This window comes from Homalodisca vitripennis, chromosome 3 (assembly GCF_021130785.1).
Source record: "Homalodisca vitripennis isolate AUS2020 chromosome 3, UT_GWSS_2.1, whole genome shotgun sequence".
Lineage (NCBI taxonomy): Eukaryota > Metazoa > Arthropoda > Insecta > Hemiptera > Cicadellidae > Homalodisca > Homalodisca vitripennis.
In genome coordinates, this window is record NC_060209.1 from 187,234,195 (window position 1) to 187,262,109 (window position 27,915).

At 35.6% G+C, this 27,915-nt stretch overlaps 1 protein-coding gene across 1 annotated transcript; it reads right to left on the minus strand.

The window, feature by feature from the left end:
- Positions 1 to 293: 293 nt before the first annotated feature.
- Positions 294 to 27,499, minus strand: LOC124357866. The gene is made up of 2 exons (XM_046809949.1): positions 27,299 to 27,499; positions 294 to 4,537 (listed from the first exon to the last, which is right to left on the minus strand). The coding sequence occupies exon 2, from the start codon at positions 4,395 to 4,397 to the stop codon at positions 2,916 to 2,918; it is 1,482 nt and encodes a 493-aa protein (XP_046665905.1). The 5' UTR covers positions 4,398 to 4,537; positions 27,299 to 27,499; the 3' UTR covers positions 294 to 2,915.
- Positions 27,500 to 27,915: the final 416 nt, after the last annotated feature.

A 27,915-nucleotide genomic window follows, 5' to 3' on the forward strand; every position in this document is an offset into this window, starting at 1 on the left:
TACAAAAGTACCTTTACCGCTCAGGTGTGTGTAAAGCTAAAAAAGGGATGTGTGATTTACTACCATACATTCCTCCCGTCAAGGTTAATTTTGAAATCTTACATCGTCTGATCAAGTCAATGACGAAGCTGGACCACTGCCTGATGTAGAAAAATAAAACAATGACTACTAAACTAGTGAATTTATGTTTGCAAAGATCTAGACTGAACTGCAGAAGGATAGTGCTAAGCTAATTTTACACGATAAAAAATTACTTTTTAAATCAGTTTTACCTTTTTATTTGAGAAAAATCACATTAAAGCTTGTTTTTTTTAATTTACAAACAATAAACATGTTTTGTTTTCTTTAGATTATCTTAAAGGAAGTAGAGAAAGTCATTGCATCCTATAAAACAAAACATCATCATTGCGTCCCTTACCGTAGTACAAAACTTTTGGTAGAGTTACGCATGTTCTTAGTAAACAAAATTATACTACAATCGTGTTTATAAATGTTACAAATATCTTATTACAATGTTTCTAGTAAAATCTTGTTTATCTCAAAATGATCCTCAGATGACTTACACCACTTTTCCTTTTATTGCTTCATATAATTAGAACCTTTTACAATAATAATTATAATTTTATTACAAGAAATATTAAATACTAGATTTGTTACATGTTTATTACATTATCAGTTAATAATCGGTCATGTGTACAAGTCATACTCAATTTTTACATGTTTACACAAACATTACTATTAATAAAAGTAATAGCATTGTAAATTAACATGAGTCACTTCACAAATAAATCGGGAGATATGTTTAAATATTCATTTAATAAATAATTTAAAACTCTATTCTATCAACTAACATGACTTACTAGTTATCTTAGATATATGTTCAATTAAAACCTAACAGTTTACTCATATGATATTAAAAATCAGTACATATTGTTCTCTAGAATCTTGTGCTTATATGGTTGGTGTTATGACTATTATCCAAGTGTTTTTATTCATACCGCATCAAAACATTTTTAATATAATAAAATTCTTGTAATATATTGCCACTCTGTGGAGAGCTATCTTTTAATCTCACCGAGTTTGACATTTTTGTAACAGATGTTTTTACGCGTTGTGAACCACAAAACTTAGATGATAGTCAATAAACAATGCATTATTCATTACAATTAAAAATACTTAAAACTAGTTTAATACATCACTGAGTGTATTGTAAATGAGTGCATGTAGCCTACCCAGTTTAGACTAAAATTAATTAAAAACTTAGTAATTCTAGTATTCATGAATTGACTGGAAAGGAAATACTATTTATAATGCTTCAAGGCATAATTTATTTCAAATGGCTTGCCAGATAAGTTACGATAGTCAGACTTCAAACAGACCATGGAACTACATAAATGTCTACATTTGAGATATTTATTACAAGTTTAGTCAGCATACCTGTGCTCTATTAAAAATGTGTGGGACAATTTGTTCTTTTCAGTAAAATTTTCTTTTAACTTAAAGTTTGTAGAGTAAACAAAGCCTTTGCAACAACGGTGAATCTCCACACTCAGTCAACAGACTAACCACACAGCTTGCAGTCAAATGCCAATCTGATAGAATCGTGACGTATGGTGTCAAACATTTTGATGAAGTTAGAATGAACAGAAGAGTAGACCGGATGCCCATAAGCAACAAATGCTTTGAGAAAGTCGAGGATTTGAATCCTGGCTGCAGCCTACTTGCTGACAGGACATCACCTTTAGCAAGTGAAAGTGGCATTAACATTTTAATTTTAGATTTTTCAAGTATGGTATGTAGGTAAATTTGCGAAGGAACCGGAGTAACACCAGGTAAATTTATTGTACAGAGTAATTAAGAACTTTAAGGTGTGAGTTATTGATACACAAGCATAATTCAGTGTAAGAGAAGGTTCCGATGTATTCCTTAGTCTGGAAATCAAAATGCACTATAACTTCTGTAGTGCATAATATAAGCAGGATTCTTCTGCTGCAGCATATATTATATCCTCTCTTGGGGTACTCCATTTTACAAAATTACTAACTAGAATTGATTATTCCTAATCTTACCTGGAAGGTTCTGACATTCATACAGTTATTTATAAAAGATGACAACTTCCGCTGATTCTCCATGACATCAATGTGTGATGTGTTACATGTGTGTATAATCAGATGTCAGTATACTTGATAACCAAGATCCGGGCCTGAACACTGATCGATCAATAGCAAGCACGAAAAAGATCTAGGTTTGAAGACATACATAGGGGGAACCATTATATGCTCTGACAACCAAGTTGTCCCTTGAGGAACAAATATTTGAACCCCAGAAATAGTAGTGAACAAGTCTACAGCCAGCAGAAGTGTAAAGGGGAATGGGGAAGTAGGTCTGACAATCTATGTCTATTAAGGATTTAGGATACTAAAGATGTACTGTTTTAAGAACAGATATGAGACGATATTGAAATACAGGAGGTCTGGACATGAATGTGCAAGTTCACCTATGGACACAAACCCATTCCCAACAATACAGGGCTTTGAAAACAGGCCAAACTATGCAGCAAAGGAAATAGTGAACTGTATAGATTCCATTGATAGAAATTGTTTATTCTCAATTTAAATCTATGTCTGAGAGAGATCAACATATAAAGTACAAGTTTGTGCTTCAAATTATCAGTTCTTTTTATTAAATTTATTATTACCTATTATTGTGAATAATGTGAAGTTAGTACACATGAAATAATTTGTACATTTTTACTTACAATTTGGCACTTCTGAGATTATTACTAATATGATTTTTATTATTAATCGATTTAAGTCAAAGTTTTATAAAATACTTCTAGGCTTTTTTCTAATAAAATCATTAATTTAAATATATAATGTAATTTAGTAACTTCACTCAAAGGGACTTGTCAAATATCAAGCACCTTCAAAATCCAACATGCTCACTTCTTCCTCACCTGCAAAATGTACAATTACTTTACTTGGATAGATTGATGCGGTAAATAGAAAACGACATGAATCAACACTTTTTAAGTGTCCCAAGTCCCACAGTCTCAAGCCAGACTCAACGTCCCAGATACTTACATAAAAACTGATCAACTGAAATGTATTAATGGTAATTCTGTCATACAACAATAAAAATCTTGGTTCAACATACCCAAGTATAAACTTATTTGTGTTGGTAGTGAAACTTCTTCCACACACATTCTCGGAATCAATAATATCCAGTACACGAATCGTATCCCCGAAACTGAGAATAACTTTCGTGCTTGTCATCCAAAACCAATGATATTCATAGGGATGATAGAAACCAGGAAAATCCATTTGAGCCAAGAATGTGCCTCTGGTATTGTATACACACACTTGGTAGCAATTGCTTAAATATAAGATACAGATCGTATCTCCCTTCATGATACACCAAGCACTTACACTCTCTATGCGAGCCACCACATTGACAAACTTCATCTCATCCAAACTATATAAACTTATTTCGCACTGATTATATGCACAGGCCATCGTATTGACAAGAAACCGTCTAGAATCACTGTCATAAAGCATCAAATTTCCATCTTCAAAATTTTTAGTGATGTCAATACCAGTTGATGATAACATGTAATCAACAAATGACTGTTGAAAAATACTTTGTTTTGCTACTTTTTTACCTAAATCACAGTCCCAAATGTGAAGATAAGTGTGACGGAGATCAGTGATATTGGCACAATACCCGATAAAGAAATTATCAACAATTATGAAGCGCTGACGGCAAACATATTCATTTATGAACTCACTATCTTCAGGAATGATAGTATCTTCACTGAATTTAAACCTATACTGAAGCAGAAGCTCATTTTCTGGAGGTTTAAACTCAAAAATTCGTATGTAATCTGAATAGAGTGCTATAAGCTTGTTCTTAATAGGGAGTGTACGAAACTGATCTATCTTTTCAAGTTTAGAATGAAAGCTTGGAATTTCATCTACTTTCCAAACTGATATACCTGTACTATGATGTGAATGTACTAACCAATAATTGAAAAAATTATCAACAAAGTAAACTAAATTACTCAACTTTGATGGACACACATCAGTCTTTTTCTTTGTAAATCGTCCCTTACTCCAGTTTTCCCACAGCAACTTTTGCCGATCATAACTTTTCTTCCAAAAACATACATCTTCAAAGTCTTTGTTACCACTAGATCCTGAAGTACATCCTGAGGTTTTAAAATACTTTTCAGGATAAACACAGTATTTTCTCCAAATTTTGTTTGAGTTTAAAATCTTCGCCCAATCTCTACAGACACTGAAACAACTATGGAGATCGTCACTTCCCAGATAAGTTGCAATGGTTTCAATTATTTCTGGAGGTAGATCTTGTATGGACACAGCAACTGTAGACTCCATTTATAAGGGCATAAATTTGTTCTTGGAATGATCACAAAATGATGTCCAGGATTTTGTTGTTTACAGATGACAATCAGTGGCCTGAAGAAGTAATAGTCCACAACTGAAGATGTAATGTGGTCACAGTTTGATCGTCCCAACTGAAACAAAAAAAAATGCTTAGTCTCGATTCTGGATGAAATGACAGACATAATTACTGACAAATCATTAATAATCAGTTTATTCATTAGTATTAAAACAAATCATTACATTCAAATTTACAAAACTGCTCATGTATTGTAAACATAAAAAGTTAAATAAAACCTTTTCAAATGCTCACGGGATCTTAGTTTCTTATTTCGAAAGAAGTCCGGGGTAGTACTGAGGTGCTACTGAAGCTTGCACTGATGGCAAGGGGCACTTCAGATCAGTATTTTCCTGAATCAGATTGTCAAACTTCTTCGATGTAAGATATAGGATGTGATCCAAGATCGGGAAAGTACCGAGAGGAAATGCTTTTTGCCATCAGTGCGGCAAGGAAAAACATCCCTCAAGATAGTATCCAAATTCAAGCTCAGATCACATAAGCGCTTATAAAGGTTATGCTTAAGTTTGGTACTACTAGCAACATATCTATGATAACCTAATGTAAACCCACTTATATCGCATAAAAACATTGCATAGTGAAATATTTCTATTCCTAGCCTCTTTCTTTGCACAAAATGAGCTCAGCTGTTACCATTTACCGAGTAACCAAAACCAAAAATAACGTTATGAGAACAAACCATTCAGCCCAGCTGTTACTGAAAGAAGAGTATCCCAGTGGTTACCACGGAATTAACTGTTACTGCCACATACAGTTAAAATACACTGTTTTGTTTGTTATAGGTTACATTACAAATACACATCTCCTACACCTAGATTGTTTTTTATTCACCATAACATTAATACTATTTATACTGTAATCTGAAATGGAACGTAGTTAAAAATGATGTAATTTGATTTAACCCTTTCCTTCCTGCTGTTGCTTTAAAGCAACAGATATTTGTGATTTTTTTGTGCAGTAACTAATGCAGTCACAGGATATACTCTGTTTTGTCTAGAAACAACACACATTTGAAAAGGTTAATTAATTTTACTGTGTTGGTCACCCTGCTGATGGAATTATGGCTGAGTTGTAAATCCAGAGGAGCACTTGTTACTGAAGCTGGACTCATTCACAGTTTTCAAAGGTATGGCTTTTATTTATAAAGATGTTTGGTGAAGTGGGAAAAATTATTCTTGAAGAATAATTTTTTATACATGTAAACAACCGAAATATTTAGTTGCTATGGTGATTATTGTATGCCATTATGTAGTATGTGTCTAACGATATCTGTTGCTTTGAAGCAACTATTAGAACAAGAAGTTCACAACCTTTATAAACAATGTAGCATTTGTGCAGATAGTAGCTCCTAAGCAACAATTGATTATGAAGCAGTCATACTTGAATAATAGGTCTTGTGCCTATAGTTGCTTTTAAGCAACAATCACTTCTTAGTGTTTAGGTTATTTATTGTTTCTGTAATTATTGTAAAATATGTAAAAAATGTTTATAATTGACTTCCTAGTTATTATAATAGTCGTATTATTTCATATGAATAATGATAATATTGAGGATTGGCTGTTGTTGCCAAGCAGTGATGTCTCTGATTTAGAAGATATGTCTGATGATGAGCCATATGAGCTAGTTTTCAACCAAATTTTTAACGCAGAAGTGGAATGTACAATAAGTAGTCCAGTACAATAATTTGGAGGAGGTAATTGAATATATACACTTATACAACTACATTTTCTTATGTGGATCTTGTTTTAGTTTATATTTACAGTACACAGCAGATAGTTTCTTTTGGCCCAATGTAGGCCTATATCGTTTTAAATCCTGGAGCATAAAATGTAATATTTACTATTATATTATTATTTGTTATTATTTAATTTATTAATTATTTTTATTTGTAATGTTTTGAGTATGCCTAGGCTGTAGTACAATAAGCGGCCATCACCACAATTGAATAATTGTATAAATAAATATTGAATTTATCGATATTCATGATTATCTACAGAATAATTACATGAAAAATGAATGAAATGAAAAATGAAATGAAAAATGCCTTTATTTACAGAGGCGAAGTTAGGACTTAAAAGTCCTCTCTACCACTTAACCTCCAAAAAAAACAAACAAAGTAAAATATTATCATACCTATTACAACATTGTAATTGACACTTGAACTAAATCACTTTAATAATTAATTACATATTGGATGTAACATAATAATGTATATATATAAATTATAATTAAAATTAACCATTTAGATTAAACTCTAACATAAATCTCTTTACAGGCAACTAATAAAACTATCCTATCCTAATCAGCTTTCATTCCCCATCCACGCAACTCACATACAGTTACCACAAGTGTGACCACAAGAACCACCAACCGTCACTCCACTCCCTCCGAGAGTCCGCAGCAGAAAGGCGCGAACCTCCGCCCCAAAGCGATCGCGCTTGTCAATAGTTCTGATGTTGTCTGGGAGAGCGTTCCACAATCGACATGCGGAAACAGTGAAAGATTTATTATATAAGGTTGTCCTATGAATTGGAGTTGATAATAAAGATGCACCCCTACGAGTTCTCTACGTGCACTAATATCAGACATAAAAACGAAACTTTGGGCCAAATAACTTGGACAACCATTGTGGATTATTGCGTGCAACAGACTAAGTACATGAAGATCTCTAAGTTCTTTGGATTTTAATAGGGATAATTGCTCAAAATAAGGAGATACGTGATCATCACGTCGTAAGTTGAAAATAAACCGAATACAATAATTCTGTGCATGCTGAATTTTACTAGAAAGGTCAACAGTCATGTCATTGATCAACCACGTCACAGTAATTGAAGTGAGGTAAAACTAGAGTTTTCACCAACATCACTCTAACATCCAACGGCAAGTATTGTGCAAATCGCTTGAGGCCATGTATACAGGCAAAAACCCTATTACAAATTTGTGACACCTGATCAGCCCATCCCAGGGTTTTTGTTGATAGTTATTCCCAGGTTTTTTACTTTTTCATTGTAAAACTATTTTCTTTATTGTTCAGTATCAGTCTTGGAGCAGTATTAATGTCAATTTTAGTAATAAGCCTTTTATAGCCTATTAAAAATACAGTTAGTCTTGGTTTCATTAAGTTTCAGTCCATGTCTGCAAGTCCAGTAAGCTATTGAATCAATATCAGAGTTCATTACCTGTACACAAGTGTCCATCTCATTAGGTGAAAAGTGGCGGTAAATTTGTAAATCGTCAGCGTACAGATGGAACTTTGAGTGTCGGATGCTAGTAGTTATGTCATTAATGTAGAGTGTAAAAAGAAGTGGTCCAAGTACAGAACCCTGAGGCACCCCTCGGGTGACAGGTTTCCACTCAGAGCACCCATTGTCAGTCTTGACACGCTGCTTGTCGCTCGGAGAGATATGACCCCACCCACCTGACACAACCATCAGAGAAACCATACCTCTTCAATTTGATCAGTAAAAGAGGGTGATACACGCAGTTGAAGGCCTTGGAAAAAATCTAATAGAGTCAAAATTGTAGCTTGTCGCTTGTCCATAGCAAGTCTTATATCTTCTGTGATTTTTAAAAGGGCTGTGGCAGTACTGTGGTGAGGGCGAAACCCAGATTGAAATACCGACAAAATATTGCCACTGTCAATAAAACGGGAGAATTGTTGGTGGACTATTCTTTCTAAACACTTGGATAGCGCAGGCAGTATACTAATAGGTCTTAAATCAGATGGAGCTTTAGGGGAAGAACACTTATTTAAGGGACGGATTTGAGCTCGCTTCCATATATCTGGAAAAGTTGAGGACTTAAAGATTTATTAAATATTGCAGTAATAACTGGGAGGGTGACTGGCAGAGTGCTCTTAATGAACTTGATTGGAATGTTGTCGGCCCCGACTGCATTGCTAGACATCCTCATGACCGCCCTGAACACCTCAGCCTCAGTCACCGGAGTGAAAGAAAACTGATGAACAGGTCTGTCAAGCGAGAAGCCTCTAGCTCTATGACATAATCACGAGCACGGGACAGATCAATGGGGACGTTAGCAAAAAAGTTATTGATTATATTTGGATTTTAAATGGGTTTGTTGGTCACCATCAGATTTGCCCACTCCACAGCTCTTTCAGTTTCGTCCACAGGTTTTAGTTGTTTTGTTTCTGAGAAAGAGAATTGTAGTAAAATCTAATTTTAGAATTTCTAATTTGTTGCTGTGTCTGATTTCTCAGTCTTTTATATAAGCTCCAATCGTGCTGATTCTTTGTTCGCTTAGCCTTGCGGAAAGCAGTGTCTCTCTGTCTTTACAGATGGCGAATATAAAGTCAGTAATCCAGGGAGCAGGCTTTTTTGTTACACGTTTGAAGACTATTGGAGCATGGTTTAATCAAAACAATTGAAGAATTAGGGAATTAAATTGAAAAACCATATCATTTACGTCATCAGAGAAAATAGTATTTTCATGCCAAGAAATATTGGAAGTATCGAAAATCAGAAGGTCAAGATCAATGTTTTTGTAGTTTCTGTATTTAATAAACTTTGGTTTGGGTTTTGGGGAGAAGAAGTTTGTAGATTGCAAAATATCAAATCATGTTTTGAAAGTCCAGGGGCAGGCAGTTGTCCATGGTGCGCAATGAGGGTCGGGTCACCGACAGCAATTATGTCCAGCCAGGTGTCGGCAGCGGCAGTATGGTGAGTGGCATGAAGTGGTAGTATAGTCATGTTACAAGAAAAAAACATGTCGGATAAAAAGGTTTTGATCGTAAGTAGCTGGTCCAAGTAAATCAGTGTTAAAGTCCCCCATCACAATAACATGACTGCAGCGAGCCAAGAGGTTAAGAAAGTTCATGTTCGAATTCAGCAAGATAGCCAAGGTTAGGAGCTCTGTACATACATCATAGATATTTAAAACTCATAGTATAGGTCCCCTGTTTATATATACAAATTTTAATAATTTAACAGTTTGGCCTCCAGGCCTTTTTTGGCAATACCTTGTAGCAGACCATATGTATCACATGTGCTGCACAAGTTTTGTTACCGGCGGACCGTGTGTAGCAGATACGATCACAAATATTAGTCCTTTATTTATCTACATGAATCGTATTTGCTGCACGTTTACTGTCTATTGACCTATATTGTGTGTTTGCCTGGTCTGTGGTTAAGGGAAAGGCAGTCTTGGTTTTTTATGTTGGCGCTCCTGTTACCCCCACCACCTTAGTAAATAATAGCCTGCCCTACACTGTAGCTGTGATGAATGGTATTTGAGTGGAACAGTTTGAGTTATTATTAGTTAGAAATATTTATGTTAATAAGTCTGTTGTAGGTTATGTGTTTGTATATATTGTGTAAATAGTTTGCAAATAATGAGTGGTGAACAATTATTGAGAAGTGAAGATATTTATATTGACAGATATGACAGCACAAGTTCTGAATATGATAGTGATGCCGATCGTGAGTACATGCCAAACATTAATGATTTTAGTAACAGTAGTGATTGTTCTTTGTCTATGCCGAAGAAGAGACATACAAGTGTAACAACAAACAATGTTGATGATGTTTTATCTGGGACACATGAAACACTGGGAGCCGAGTCCTCTGATGACCTGTCAGAAAGTGAGGTTAGGCCTATGCAAGTAAGTCCAACACAGAATCTACTTAGTCATGACCCGGGTAACCAAAGTGAAGTTGTTTGGTATAATGTCACAGGAAAGTTAGAAAGCTTTGATTTTAATGTAGACAGTGGTTTCAATGCAGATATTGTTGGTCCAAATTACTTAGATAAATCTCCCACAGACTACTATCTGTCTTTTATAACCCCTGACATTATTAATAGAATTGTTGAGCAAACAAATCTTTATGCTTATCAGTACATTATCAAAGGAACTTTGAATGAATCAATTTCGAAACATTCCTTACTTGCTACGTGGCAGATACTAACCCATCAGAAGTATTATCGTTTCTTGCCCTGGTTATTTGGATGGGCCTAGATAATAAACCACAAATTTCAGATTATTGGTCAAAGTTGATTTTGTACAAAAATTACTTTGTCCAGGAAACAAAAATTACCAGAAACAGGTAACAGCTCTTGCTTTCCATGTTACATTTTTCAGATAATGAAAATATCATTCCTGGAAATAAACTGTACAAAATTGAATAGCTAATTCAAGCATTGAATGAACAATACCACAAAGCTTGCACTGTTGGAAGACAAATGTTGTATCGACGAATCTATGGTGCCTTTCAGAGGACGACTGTCATTTAGGCAGTATATACCTAACAAGCGTCACAGATACGGTATTAAACTCTACAAGGTATGTATTGATAGAGGTTATACCTATACCGTTAAAGTCTGTGGTGGGAAAGAAGGAAATTCAAATTCAACTGGAACAGTTACTGAGAATGTTGTACTTGATTTGACCAAAGATCTAGTAAATGAGGGTAGGGAACTATACACTGATAATTTTTACACTTCTGTAAATCTAGCTAAAACCCTTCTGCAAAAAAAGACTCACTTAGTAGGAACGCTGAGGAAAATGCGTAGAAACAACCCTACAGCTGTTACTAAAGCAAAGTTGAAGAAAGGCCAAATTAAAATGCTACAAAGTAACTCTAATGTAATCGTGAGTAAGTGGAAGGATAAGAGGGATATTTTATTTTTAACAACTAAATCAGTTCCAGAAATGACGGCTATCACAACAAAAGGAGGAAAGATTGTAGAAAAACCATCCACTATTATAGACTGCAATGCATTTAAGGGTTTCATTGACCAATCTGATCAAATGGCATCTTACAATTCACCTATTAGAAGATCGGTTTAATGGTATCGAAAAATTGCTTTAGAAATTATTGCTAACGCATCTATTGTAAATGCCCATGTTATGTACACTACTCTTACACAAAAGAAGATGGAAATTACTGAATTTAGAGAGCAACTGGTTGTTGGACTCATCAAAAAAGCCCAGATTTTATGTAACGGTATGCCTAATTCAGAAGACACCACCCCCCCCCCCCCCCCACCCGAAGACACTTCACAGCTGAACCACATTATCATGAAACAGATAAGAGGAGTCGGTGTTCTTCGTGTTATGAAAGAATGAAAAGTGAATTCGGTCGGGGGCATGCTGTTAAGCATGCGAAACAAGTTAAAACAATGTACCCAGGGTGTAACCCAAGTACTTCTATGTGTACGGACTGCTTTTTTAAAAAAACATGTTATTAAGGCAAAGAAGTAATAAAGGTACATTTACCATTTTAACCACTAACCATTTAACTATTAACCGTTTTCCAATGCAAAATAAACCTTATTTTTAATATTAATGTAATAAAGGAGTATTTATTATTTACCTAACATGCTTGATTTGATGTGTATCACATATGAAACACATACAATTTACATTCACAGACAATGTGTATCATATGTGATCACTTCACATAAAGCTGTACAATCCATTGTATGAAGTATATTTATGTATGCTTTATCACAGATATTGAAAAATAATGTCAAATACTTCTTAATTAGTCTTTGGTCTGTTGGTATAATAACCGATTTCACCTACTGATGGCGAGAGAAAAGAAGAGACCTGGCCCGTGCCGGCGCACAGCTGTGTACTAGTGTGTTGCCGCGCGGTAATTTCAGGCGCTTCGCCCCACAGCCAACCCTGCGTATTGTTTATCCTAGCAATGGAACAGTGAAACAATAATGGAATTACGAAACAAGGTGCGGCAACATACTAGTAGTAGAGCGCCTGCAAATTTCAGATAGGCCAGAATCCAGGTCTCTTCTTTTCTCTCGCCATCAGTATGGTCTGTGACAAGATTCTGTCATGCAGCATATGTGCTGCACGTGGAGGCCAACCTGTTAACAAGAGATATAAAACTATCTTGGTTGTGTGTATTTATATAATCCAAAAAACAAAACAGTGTAACATTTAGTTAATTTAAACTATTTTGATGAATAAATTGTATTTGAGAGTTTTTGACTAGACATGAGACGATACATAAATGATTGGAACTGCTTTCTCGTGACTCTCATAGATGAAATGGTTACAGAACTGTAACAACAAAAAAGTTAAAGGTTTGAAACACAGTGATATTTGTAATCAATATACGATTATTCTATTGTGGTTATCGCCGCTTATTATACTGCAACCTATACTATGAGTTTTAAATATCTATGATGTAATTATTCTGTAGATAATCATGAATATCGATAAATTCAATATTTATTTATACAATTATTCGATTGTGGTGATGGCCGCTTATTGTACTGCAACCTAGTTCTATGTACTAAGTAAAGTTTAGTACCAATTTCTAATTTATATGTGGTTTTTCAGTTCCCAATTTCTGAAGAAGAGAAACACAGAAAACTGTTAAAGGGCCAGAAGGTGTAGAAGAGGAGGCAGAAGAAGGTGAAGAAGAGATTGACGGCAGTGTTAAGAGTTATTCGTGAAGAAGAGGTTGTCTGCAGGCTTGAGGAAGTTATTTGTGAAGAAAAGGTTACCAGCAGGGTTGAGTTAATTTTTGGAGAGGTTGAAGATCAGACAGAAGAAGTTGAACGAGGACTTTCCTCTCAAAGACCAACTCGTGGTAGGCCTAGAGTTAGGGGAGGAAGGCAAACTGCTGCTACCACTCCTTATGTGGAACCAAGGCAAAGAGGAAGAGTAAGGATCAAAGGTATTAGATGTCGAGGTGGACGTGGACGTCATGTATCTCCAGCAGCAATATGGAGGAAGCAACAATTTATTCCTCCAGACGGAAATTGGAGTGGAAATATTCATTATGCACCAGCTGATACGATAAATAAATCTTCGCTGAACTATTTTAAGATTTTCATTGACGATGAAACCATTGAATTATTTACACAACAGAGTAATTTGTATGCCCAACAACAAGGTAGGATACTGGAAGTAACTGATATTGAAATAAAACAGTTTATTGGCATTCTCGTCTTCACTGGGGTTAATCCGATGCCCCAGTATAGGATGTTTTGGGCCAACAAAACCCGTTTCCCCCCTGTGGAAAATGTTATGTCACGTGACAGATTTGAATTAATTTTAAAATATCTTCATGTGGTTCATAACACCACACAAGTTCCAGGCTGAGAAAGACTAATTAAAGTAGCACAGTTACTCTACCATCTGCAAGATGTTTGCAGAAACATCCTCTCTGAGCAAAACCAGTCAGTGGAAGAGCACATGATCCCTTTCAAAGGAACCTCCAGAATGAAACAATTAATAAAAAAGAAACAAAAAAAAATGGGGTTACAAAACTTTTATGAGATTTGGTACATCTGGCTTGATGCATGACTTTGCTGTGTACGTGGGCCAGGAGAAAACTTGTCCACAGTACAACTTGAGGTTCTCGGGGTGATATCGTGATTCATTTGTGTCAGGATCTGGCTCACAACATTGGCCACAGATTATTTTGTGACAATTGGTTTACATCCATTAAATTGTTCAGATACCTATGACAGCGTAGTTGATTTAACCCTCTCCCGCTCGCGTTGTTTCCAGGCGCTCACGGTGCTTCTAACCTGAATTAATTCGCTCTGCCGGTCGCGCTCGGTCAAAATACACGGCGTCTCAACTTACATACATTCTGTCATTGTAATTAACTATAATTATATATATTAATTATTTCACTATATATTGATTCAATGAAGTTAATTGTACGAGACCAGGGAGGGGGCACACGGACAGCTGGGCGCCGGGTTGTTTTTTGCGCAGTTACTTGGTGAAGGTCATTGTCTGGCTCGCCGTCACTGCCCCTGCCACTGTGATCACTCCGAACTACATCCGCAATGCCAGCAACCACTTCACAAAGCTCTGGTACATCACTACACTCACTTGAATCGTCGCAATCACTACTAATAACGAGATCGATTTTACTGTCACGAAGTGCACGACTACAACCCGCCATTGTTTCCGCACAACTAATATAAATAGCAAAATAATGGAATAAATCTACTGTAAAAGTAAAGTGAATGGTCTCCTGATAGCAAACAACCCGTAGTAGTACAAACTATTGCTACTCGAGAGCAGCACTTATCGGCTCTAGTAGATAAAGCAGTGCGTGCCGATCTGTGCCGTTTAGGCTGCAGTGGCTATGTTGTGGCCGTGCCGATTATTGCCTTGCGAGCGGGAGAGGGTTCAAAAACTCTTTGGTTGCTGTACGATGGTTAGACAACAAGCCCATCACCATGCTGTACGAAGAGTTGTTTTATCCAAATAATATGATTTTTGTTCTTATTATCCCTTCTAAACTGCTATTATTTACTCACTTGTCGTTTAGTCCAGAGTGGGCATTGCCATTCTCGTCTGCTAACTGAGGTTACGATTACTGCATTCTTATTTTAGTTCAGTAAAACAGTTATTTCAGTGTTTGAATGTGATGTATTTATTACCTGAAGAATGATACATATAGTTCAGTTTGATTGTAAGTGACGAAATAAAGTTATGTAATTGGTTATTTATATTTCAACGTTATGTGTTAGTGTTTTGCCGGCAAGCGTATAACAGTCTACCTCACTGAGCTGTGTTTTCAACTATGGTGATGTAAATTGTTTTGTCTTCAAAGTCTGTCTCGTTATTTACTGTGTGTTAGAAATTTTTGAGGCAGAAATGTTGGTGTTTTGCTGGTAACCTTATCAATGTCTTGTTTTGAACCTAATCCATTTTTTGTAATAGGCCTAGTGTGGTGTAAGTAGTTTTTTCTTCAAAGCATGTCTATCACTTTTTACTTCTTGTTAGACTATTTTACCATACATTTTTAGTTATTTAATACATGATGGAAAATTGTACAGACAGATCAAGTGATTTGCGGGAATTACTAAACCCAGTTAGTGACAATGAAGTAGATTCTGACAGTGGCATTGCTAGTGTTGGTAGTCATCTTTAATCGGATGATGAAAACCTGTTAGATTTTTCTTCTGGTGGTGAGGACAATTATTGTCTTCAATTTGAGTTTGATTCTGACGACTCCAGGGCAAACAATAGGCCTGAACGACAGATTCCTAGATCTGAATCAGAAGGAGATGTAGGCCTATCTCTTCCTAATTTCTCACTACCAACTCGTCCATAAGACCTGTCTATACGACAGACCTCCTCCCCATCACAAGAGATTCCACACATAAATGATGTATGGTTAAAAATTTATCCTCCTGAACCAAGACAAAACTTCTTGAAGTCTTGAAAAAAAATTCTTGATAAGAAACCCCGGAGCTAGAGAATGTCCTATAAGTCACGAGCCAATAGAATATTTTTAATTATTTGTAGATGAAGGCATGATAAATGTCATGGCTAGAGAAACCAACAAATATGCTGCAAAAGCAGATTGGGAAAAAAAACTGTTATCTGGGAAATGAGAGAACAATCTAGACTTCAGACTTGGCGTAATGTGACAATTGAGGAAATGAAGCAGTTTTTAGCTAGTGATAAATATGGGTTGTCCTCATGTAAAAACATTGCAGATTATTGGTCACAAGACCCTGCAGACTTTATTCCCTGGTATGGAAAAATTATGGCCTTACGTAGGTTCCAGGCAATTCATGCCATGATGCATTTGACTTCACAACGGTCCCATCAAAAGAGGCCAACCAGGGTATGACCCTTGGGTCAAGATCAGGCCATTTTGGGACGCTGCTAATGCTGCCTTCAAAAGGCACTGGACTCCCTACCAAAATCTTAGTATTGATGAGAGTATGGTAGGGATGAAGAACAGATGCTCGTTCATCCAGTATATGCCCAATAAAAGACATGCACGCTATGGCATAAAAAAATTTGAGTTGGTTGACTCAAAAACTGCAAATATGATACACTCTGCGCTTTACTCAGGTAGAGACTATTTAGTTGAAGACTGAGTAGGTGACAGCTTTACCCACAGAGTTGTGTATGATCTCATGGAGAGAGGTCAGTGTTTGAATAAAGGTTATTATGTATTCACAGATAACTTTTATACAACGTTACCTATTGAACAAACCTTGTTACAACACAACACCTTTATGACAGGTACAACTAACAAAAATACTAAGGACTTATCAAAAAGTGTGCTTAACACAAAACTGGGGGCACAAGAATCTGTTTATTTTAGAAAGGGACCAGTGCTTTTGACTGGCTATAAGCAAAAGCCCACTAGAAAACCAGTGTACTGGTAAACAGTGATACCATGCTGAAGACAGGGATATTACAAGTAGAAGTGGCATTGTGGCTAAAAAAACCTACGCTCATTGACCACTATAACAAGCTAATGGGTGGAGTTGACACTACAGATAAGTCCATTTATCACCTTTCTTGCACTAGGCCTACTAGAAGATATTGGAAGAAGATTTTCTTCAACATCCTGGACATGTGCTTTCATAATTCTTTTATAGTATATACGGTTTTCAGTGTACTCCACAAACTCCAATGCCAAGAAGAAAATACATTTTACAAATTGTTCACTTCTTGGCAGGCACTGGAACACCAGTTGCCCCTCATCATTTACCCCTCTCTCCAGATGGTTCTCACAAACTTGAACATCTTCCAGGAAAAAAAAACAAGGGTTTGCTGTGTTTGTCCTCCCGAAATAAAAAAAAGATCATCTTGGTGGTGTCCTGGTTGTAATGTTTAGTATTGTTATGTACATTAGTAAGTATGTTTGGCATGTTTACTACCCAACTTATGCACTTTAGTTCCAAAAAAATATTATGTATAATTTTCTTTCAAAACGCGTTTTCACAAATATGCATGGCTTTAGAAAAAATGCATACCAAATAATTTTGTTGTTGTAAAACCCCCATACAACTATATATTTTCTAAAACTAGACAAGTTTTGCTATCTTTTAGTTATTTTGGAATTATAAATTTCAAACTTTCTATTCTATTAGTTTCCTACGCATGGTCTCAAAATTACGTAAATTTAATTTTTTTATTTCACGTTTCACTTAATTTAAAAAGTATGTATAACATTGATTCATATCTATTAGTAGGTTATGTTATTCTACATATTACTGAATAAAACAACATAAAGCATCATTATAAAAACACAATATTTGAAGTGTAGAGATCATTAAGAATAAGTACTTGTAAGCCAAAATAGCCTGCCACTACAGGATTTTTAGTTGCCAGCTCCAGGGTTAAGTCTAAAAATTTGATGTTTGTTACTATTAGTATGAAAAATTAAACATTCTCATGGGAGAAAGATACTTGAACTACTAAAAAGTTCTGCAAATTCTTCTACTGCATTTATAGGTAAGCTACTGTTTTGAACATCATTAAAAAAATTAAACATAACCACAAAAGGTTAATGTAATGTTTTCTTATGAAAAGGTTCTGTAAATTCTACTACGTTTATTAACAATTATTACTGGGTGGTTTTTGCTCGTTATTTTTCTAAATATTAAACTTAACCTCAAAAGTTAATAGGCTATAATATTTTCTTATGAACGTAAAGTTCAAAATACATCTCTTACAACCAATATTATAAGGCTTGTTTTATTTCAAAATCAAATGATACAAACAGCCTAGAAATGCTGGAAATGAGGAGGATATTAGACATAACTTGAGTTTTGATGAAGACGACAAGGATTCAGATATATATATTCCTTTCGCGGGTATATTCGGAGCATGTTCTGAAGTTACTATTGTGTGTTCCTGACAATGAAAACACTTTGCTGGCACATTACTTTCGTCAGAGTGATATGCTTCACCACAGGTTCTACATAACCTGTTGTTGTTACAAGAGTTACTTGCTACATGGCCATATGCAAAACAGAGATATGTCCTATCTACATTGATTCGAACATAATTCAGTTTTACATATTCAGGTAGTCTATCTGAGTCAAATGTTAGTTTTACAAATTGTGTGGGTGTAAGTTCATTATTTACTCGCCTTTTAATTCTAAGAGGTTCAATTATTCTATTTGGGCTTTCAGTATCTGCAAGAATTTCTTAATCAGATACTTCACGTTCTACAAATATTACACCTTCAGAGTAAATTCTTACAGAGCATATAAAAACATTATATTGTGACAGATATTGGGAGTCGACTAAATTATTTGCTGCCTCATATTTTTTACATGACGCAACCAATAGATTTTATATCGGCCCGATCAATGTATTCAATGTCAGAGTAATGAGTCATGTAGGGTCCGGCCTAAACAGGTATATGTTGAAGACTACTTATTGATTACTTGTATTGTAATAAAATAAAATATAATGAAACTAAAAGGAAATAAAACTTATATTTGTTAACTTAGAATAGAAACAGAGGCAAGAAGACTTTTACATATTACCTTACCCACTCAAACAATTTAATTGAGACACAAATTGTATATTACTAAGTTCTATAAAACACAGAAAAATGCAACTATGATAAGTGACGCTTCTTCACCAAAGTCCGAACTAGCTGTGTAAACACAAAGTCTGTATTTTGGAATGTAAAACACAAAAAGTCTGAGCAATCACAAAACAGCTAAAAATAAGTAATTAATGATGAAATGCGCAAGATAGATACGCATAGGTAGAAAATGTTAAGCAAAACGTCTAGAAATAGGAACTGAGGACAGGACACGAGGAATAAACGTTGTCAGAGGTAGATACTGCTGCAAAAATGTTAAGACCTCACAAATTTCTTCAACTTTGTTGGCCTGTTTTTTATACTTTGTTTGTTTGTTAGCCTGTGTTGAGTGTTGTTTATCCCCTCCACATTCTTCCTACCTCTCCTTAAATTGTAATACTCCCTCAAACAAAAACCTTATTCCTGTCGGTCCCCTATTGTTCAGATTATTCGAGATATAACCTAAAATTTGAAACATATTAGCCTATCAGTTATTGTGCAATTATGGATCGCGATCTCTTAAATATTCTTTCTAGGAATGAAAAAATACTGTCTTAAAAAGTGGTTTGGGATAGGGTACGATAAGCAGACCCGGTTTTTTATACTGAAGAATGTATTCATTGATACCTAATATTCGCATTTCAAATCCTAGACTATCAATCGATATAAAAGTATCTATAGTCCTCAATAACAATCATATGTTTTAAATTAAAATATGAATTTAATATTTACAGTGATCAAACAAATTATTATAACCAAAATTAGGAAAACTGAAGACGACCATATTTGCTCCTCTCACAGTTACAGTTGTTTCTTTCCCACTAATTTCACATAATGCGTTTTTAGGTACGAGTCATGTTGAAGTCACAATGTATCTTATCATCTTTCAAAACAATGTAGTGTAGTTTTCTAAAATTGACTGCCATTTTTAATAATCAAATGTTGGTACTTTGGGATTATACCAACCACACCAGTATGAAGAACACAAAAATATAAATTTATAGAAACGAACATGATAGAACAAAAAAACAACTCTTTAATTACAAACTTACAACGATTAAATGGGTTCAGATTCCGTTATATGCCCCCAACGCTTAAACTTTTTTCAATGAACTTAGAGCAGTGTGAAACTGGCCATAGATTCCATCCATAAAAAGAACTAATCCGCTGACTCGAATCCTAACCTGGTTCATGAACTACTCCTGACCTAGTTCCTGAACTACAACTAACCTAGTTCCTGAACCAGTTCAATCACTTCAGGATTAAATTATATTATTAAAATTAAATTTTATAATTTAAAAAATGAACAAATACAAAAATATCTATAGATTATACTTAATACATTACTTTGAATACATGGTCTACTGTATTATATTACTACCCTCATTTTAGACCTCTCCTATTTTTGGACAAATACCAATCTATGGAAGGCCATATCTCAAAAACGTACGAGCCAATTTTGATAAAACTTTCTGTACACATTCACTACATGGTCTAGTATACTAAAATACAAGCCTCATTCTTAGGCCACGCCTATTTCCGGAGCTACATCGATTTTACAGGCCAAGTGCTGACAAAAATCAATCTATGGATAGCCATATCTCAAAAACGTACGAGCCAATTTTGATAAAACTTTCTGTACACATTCACTACATGGTCTAGTATACTAAAATACAAGCCTCATTCTTAGGCCACGCCTATTTCCGGAGCTACATCGATTTTACAGGCCAAGTGCTGACAAAAATCAATCTATGGAAGGCCATATCTCAAAAACGTACGAGCCAATTTTGATAAAACTTTCTGTACACATTCACTACATGGTCTAGTTTACTAAAATACTAGCCTCATTCTTAGGCCACGCCTATTTCCGGAGCTACATCGATTTTACAGGCCAAATGCTGACAAAAATCAATCTATGGATAGCCATATCTGAAAAACGTACGAGCCAATTTTGATAAAACTTTCTGTACACATTCACTACATGGTCTAGTATACTAAAATACAAGCCTCATTCTTAGGCCACGCCTATTTCCGGAGCTACATCGATTTTACAGGCCAAGTGCTGACAAAAATCAATCTATGGAAGGCCATATCTCAAAAACGTACGAGCCAATTTTGATAAAACTTTCTGTACACATTCACTACATGGTCTAGTTTACTAAAATACTAGCCTCATTCTTAGGCCACGCCTATTTCCGGAGCTACATCGATTTTACAGGCCAAATGCTGACAAAAATCAATCTATGGATAGCCATATCTCAAAAACGTACGAGCCAATTTTGATAAAACTTTCTGTACACATTCACTACATGGTCTAGTATACTAAAATACAAGCCTCATTCTTAGGCCACGCCTATTTCCGGAGCTACATCGATTTTACAGGCCAAGTGCTGACAAAAATCAATCTATGGAAGGCCATATCTCAAAAACGTACGAGCCAATTTTGATAAAACTTTCTGTACACATTCACTACATGGTCTAGTTTACTAAAATACTAGCCTCATTCTTAGGCCACGCCTATTTCCGGAGCTACATCGATTTTACAGGCCAAGTGCTGACAAAAATCAATCTATGGAAGGCCATATCTCAAAAACGTACGAGCCAATTTTGATAAAACTTTCTGTACACATTCACTACATGGTCTAGTTTACTAAAATACTAGCCTCATTCTTAGGCCACGCCTATTTCCGGAGCTACATCGATTTTACAGGCCAAATGCTGACAAAAATCAATCTATGGATAGCCATATCTCAAAAACGTACGAGCCAATTTTGATAAAACTTTCTGTACACATTCACTACATGGTCTAGTATACTAAAATACAAGCCTCATTCTTAGGCCACGCCTATTTCCGGAGCTACATCGATTTTACAGGCCAAGTGCTGACAAAAATCAATCTATGGAAGGCCATATCTCAAAAACGTACGAGCCAATTTTGATAACACATTCTGTACACATTCACTACATGGTCTAGTTTACTAAAATACTAGCCTCATTCTTAGGCCACGCCTATTTCCGGAGCTACATCGATTTTACAGGCCAAGTGCTGACAAAAATCAATCTATGGAAGGCCATATCTCAAAAACGTACGAGCCAATTTTGATAAAACTTTCTGTACACATTCACTACATGGTCTAGTATACTAAAATACAAGCCTCATTCTTAGGCCACGCCTATTTCCGGAGCTACATCGATTTTACAGGCCAAATGCTGACAAAAATCAATCTATGGATAGCCATATCTCAAAAACGTACGAGCCAATTTTGATAAAACTTTCTGTACACATTCACTACATGGTCTAGTATACTAAAATACAAGCCTCATTCTTAGGCCACGCCTATTTCCGGAGCTACATCGATTTTACAGGCCAAGTGCTGACAAAAATCAATCTATGGAAGGCCATATCTCAAAAACGTACGAGCCAATTTTGATAAAACTTTCTGTACACATTCACTACATGGTCTAGTATACTAAAATACAAGCCTCATTCTTAGGCCACGCCTATTTCCGGAGCTACATCGATTTTTACAGGCCAAGTGCTGACAAAAATCAATCTATGGAAGGCCATATCTCAAAAACGTACGAGCCAATTTTGATAAAACTTTCTGTACACATTCACTACATGGACTAGTATACTAAAATATAAGCCTCATTCTTAGGCCACGCCTATTTCCGGAGCTACATCGATTTTACAGGCCAAATGCTGACAAAAATCAATCTATGGATAGCCATATCTCAAAAACGTACGAGCCAATTTTGATAAAACTTTCTGTACACATTCACTACATGGTCTAGTTTACTAAAATACTAGCCTCATTCTTAGGCCACGCCTATTTCCTGAGCTACATCGATTTTACAGGCCAAGTGCTGACAAAAATCAATCTATGGAAGGCCATATCTCAAAAACGTACGAGCCAATTTTGATAACACTTTCTGTACACATTCACTACATGGTCTAGTATACTAAAATACTAGCCTCATTCTTAGGCCACGCCTATTTCCGGAGCTACATCGATTTTACAGGCCAAATGCTGACAAAAATCAATCTATGGATAGCCATATCTCAAAAACGTACGAGCCAATTTTGATAAAACTTTCTGTACACATTCACTACATGGTCTAGTTAAAATACTAGACCATGTAGTGAATGTGTACAGAAAGTTTTATCAAAATTGGCTCGTACGTTTTTGAGATATGGCCTTCCATAGATTGATAGATTGATTTTTGTCAGCATTTGGCCTGTAAAATCGATGTAGCTCCGGAAATAGGCGTGGCCTAAGAATGAGGCTAGTATTTTAGTAAACTAGACCATGTAGTGAATGTGTACAGAAAGTTTTATCAAAATTGGCTCGTACGTTTTTGAGATATGGCTATCCATAGATTGATTTTTGACAGCATTTGGCCTGTAAAATCGATGTAGCTCCGGAAATAGGCGTGGCCTAAGAATGAGGCTAGTATTTTAGTAAACTAGACCATGTAGTGAATGTGTACAGAAAGTTTTATCAAAATTGGCTCGTACGTTTTTGAGATATGGCTATCCATAGATTGATTTTTGACAGCATTTGGCCTGTAAAATCGATGTAGCTCCGGAAATAGGCGTGGCCTAAGAATGAGGCTAGTATTTTAGTAAACTAGACCATGTAGTGAATGTGTACAGAAAGTTTTATCAAAATTGGCTCGTACGTTTTTGAGATATGGCCTTCCATAGATTGATAGATTGATTTTTGTCAGCATTTGGCCTGTAAAATCGATGTAGCTCCGGAAATAGGCGTGGCCTAAGAATGAGGCTAGTATTTTAGTAAACTAGACCATGTAGTGAATGTGTAGAAAAAGTTTTATCAAAATTGGCTCGTACGTTTTTGAGATATGGCTATCCATAGATTGATTTTTGACAGCATTTGGCCTGTAAAATCGATGTAGCTCCGGAAATAGGCGTGGCCTAAGAATGAGGCTAGTATTTTAGTAAACTAGACCATGTAGTGAATGTGTACAGAAAGTTTTATCAAAATTGGCTCGTACGTTTTTGAGATATGGCTATCCATAGATTGATTTTTGTCAGCATTTGGCCTGTAAAATCGATGTAGCTCCGGAAATAGGCGTGGCCTAAGAATGAGGCTAGTATTTTAGTAAACTAGACCATGTAGTGAATGTGTACAGAAAGTTTTATCAAAATTGGCTCGTACGTTTTTGAGATATGGCTATCCATAGATTGATTTTTGACAGCATTTGGCCTGTAAAATCGATGTAGCTCCGGAAATAGGCGTGGCCTAAGAATGAGGCTAGTATTTTAGTAAACTAGACCATGTAGTGAATGTGTACAGAAAGTTTTATCAAAATTGGCTCGTACGTTTTTGAGATGTGGCTATCCATAGATTGATTTTTGTCAGCATTTGGCCTGTAAAATCGATGTAGCTCCGGAAATAGGCGTGGCCTAATAATGAGGCTTGTATTTTAGTATACTAGACCATGTAGTGAATGTGTAGAGAAAGTTTTATCAAAATTGGCTCGTACGTTTTTGAGATGTGGCTATCCATTGATTGATTTTTGTCAGCATTTGGCCTGTAAAATCGATGTAGCTCCGGAAATAGGCGTGGCCTAAGAATGAGGCTTGTATTTTAGTATACTAGACCATGTAGTGAATGTGTACAGAAAGTTTTATCAAAATTGGCTCGTACGTTTTTGAGATATGGCTATCCATAGATTGATTTTTGACAGCATTTGGCCTGTAAAATCGATGTAGCTCCGGAAATAGGCGTGGCCTAAGAATGAGGCTTGTATTTTAGTATACTAGACCATGTAGTGAGTGTGTGTAGAAAGTTTTATCAAAATCGGTTTGTACGTTTTTAAGGTATGGGCCCTTTTATAGGGTTTCTCAAAACTTGCCTTTTAATTGAATATAGTCTTGAAAATTGCCGCTATAAAAGGGGATTATTATCATAAAAGTACTGTTTGTTCATTTAAAATCTTTATTTGTAGTATTTATCTTCACGTTATTAATTAAATATATATTTTGTATGGTTTGAGTTGATGAACTAGGTTAGGATTCATTTAGGAACTAGTTCCCGGTACTCGTTCTTTTTATGGTTGGAATCTATGGCCAGTTTCACGTCGGTGAACTTAGAACGTTATAAAACGATGTACTTGAGTAACAGAACTAGCATTCCATCAATCAACAAGCATTTCCAGGTATTGTGATTGGTATTGTTGTCGCTGTTATCTTATCTTTCTCGAGAATCCCGATTACGGCAGGCCGCGCGGCATCACATGGTTATCTAAGTTTTTTGCACGGTACATAATTGCCTTTCCATTACAATTAAATTTATATTTCTGATCAGCCCCTCTAGAATTTGATATTTTACTGATAGACATCAGCGCGGGGCACCGAAGGCGCTGATGGCCGGAGGCACTCGCATTTTTGGGTGGCGGAGTGTGATCAACAATAAAAACAAGTTTTGTGTGATTTTTTCAATAAAGAGTTTAGTTTTTGTTTGGTAATGTTTGTTTTTGTTGAATTTTTGTGTTTAGGGAAATGTAGGGGTAAAATACAAAAGTACAACAAAGCGACGCACCAGCTGAACGGGCGGTGAGACTCTGCAATCACGTTATCTACTAGACCGCTCGACTTTGACCTCTGTCTGAGGATGGGGAGGGGTTTGCGATAAGACAATTCCTGTTTTATATTGACGAAATATTGTTCTACGCTAATCTAGTAATCAGTAGAAGCAAAATTTCAAATAACGATTCATGTCTGGGTGTGGTCGGTATAATCCCAAAGTACCCAAATGGTATATAACATTGAAATATTACATTACGAGAATTATTTAAAAGTGATTACAGCTGTTGATATATAGAATAGTTGATATATGATATACAATATTTAAGTTAATTGTTCAAAATAATTAATCCGTATCAATTGATTATATCAATGGTTATGATTAAGTAATATCGTTTGCCAATTTCAATCTAAAAAACCGGGGAAATTATAAGATTAAAGGGCGACCTGGCAAATCACGAATTTGACGTTATCAACGTATTCTGCTCATCCTCCTGAACAAAATATATATATGGTTTTTAGGGGGTGCAAATGACAAATAACATGACTTTAGAGGGTATATACATAAATAGTTAAGTTCTTAATGTTTAATGTCCTGTTTGTGTGCTGTGTCTGGATATCTGTAAGTATTATCTGCAGATGGGACTGATAGTGTATCTGTTATCTGAGAGCTCTGGGGCAGAAGTCAGAGTTAATGTGTACTGTAGGTTGGATCGAGTGAGTGTGATAATCATGGATCAACCATCCACTGGTTCGACCAATTGTAGTGAACTGGTGTTGTAAATAATAACTGCAGCTGGGACTGATAGCATATCTGTTCCCTGAACGCTCCGGGGCAGAAGTCAGTGCTTCACTAGATAATTAGACTGAAGGTGCTGCCGAAGTCCAAAATGATGGCCGGAGGCACTCGTCTCAACTCGATAACAACTAATTAATTTGTAGCTCGAAATTTAAGAAAAACGTTCATTTGGATCAAAATTCTGTTCATTTCAGTATTATTTTTTATTTACGTTTGCAAAGATGGCGCCGCATCCGATGACATCAACACGAGGTTACAAAAGGTCACGTGATACCCGATGTGGATGTAGAACATGGAAATATTGCTCCGCGCTTGAACAGTTGTTCCATTTTTATGTTCTAGAATTTCGTTATTTCTCATTTTCACCCCGTCAAACCTTATATTGTTTTGTTCTGTAGGATGATTCCAATTAGTTAATAACGCAAAACTAGTATTTTGCCGCTCCGGCCGTTAATGTGACAATTACCAAAACCACGTCAACTTACTGTACCCTACCCGTGGTTTGAGATTGTTATAGCTAATGTGGCTAAAATAGCCTATAAGGTAACAAATTTTTCAAAACACCTATTTTCTGATATGGATATTTTAAAACAGAGCAATGTCTACGTACTTGTTGAGTATTTTCTGATCATTTTGGAACACTTTTAAATAGTCCATCAGACAGAATTGTAGGTTTTAGCCTATAGTACAAATGTTAAAGTATGAAGTCCTACTAAATTACCATACACATAAGAGTTTACCCTAGTCTTTATAAAAAGTGAAAACACACAGAATTGTAGGCTTAGCCTATAGTAAAAAATGTTAAAGTATGAAGTCCTACTAGGTTACCATGTACATGGTAGTTTACCCTAAGTCTTTATAAAAAGTAAAAACAACTTTATCAAACAGAATTGTAGGCCTAGCCTATAGTAAAAAATGTTAAAGTATGAAGTCCTACTAGTTACCATGCACATGGTAGTTTACCCTTGTCTTTATAAAAAATGAAAACAACTTCATAATGGTCCTCTTAGCCTAAAATCAAACAAACTTTCTAAAGTAAATGTTATCATTTTGTTCAGGTTGACAATTAGAGAGAGCTAAGAATATAACAAAATAATTTATTTTAACTATCCTATGTTAATTGCACTGTCACCAGGGCATCTAACATAACAGAAAAACACTAACCTTAAATCCAGTGCGCCAGCATATTCAATTATTACTTATTCACTTTTCACCTAGAAAAATAACGTAACATCACGTTATCAGAATCGATCGTGTGTATTATATTCTTTAAGTCCAGTGTAATTATCTGAACGCTTTCCTTCATGAAGAATGACGACTCACACGACTCCATTATAATTTCTACCATTTCACTTCCTCGGCCGACACCAGCAACGCCTGTGACGCTACGGTCATGCCAACCTTTCATCTAGGGAGTAAAATTTACCTCGAAAAAATGAAAGTTACATTTCATTTTTTGTATTTGAAAATAGCTAAAGAAAGTTAATCTAATTGTAACAAATAATCCATTAATTACAATAACACTTTATAATACAGTCGTTAGTTACGTCGAGTATTGGCTTCCTTATGATCTATACAAATGCTTATGGACCTGAAATATTATTATCGTCGGTCTAGTTATCAAAGGTCGTAACTCCAAAAAAATCGAAAATCAACTTTTTGGTGTTACTTTATTCCTCCGTTCGGTCTCTACACATGTAGAAAACCGTATAACTCCAAAAAATGTTTAAAGCCCTCAAAATCACCATTATCAAAAGTCGTATCGGAAACACCCTAAAATA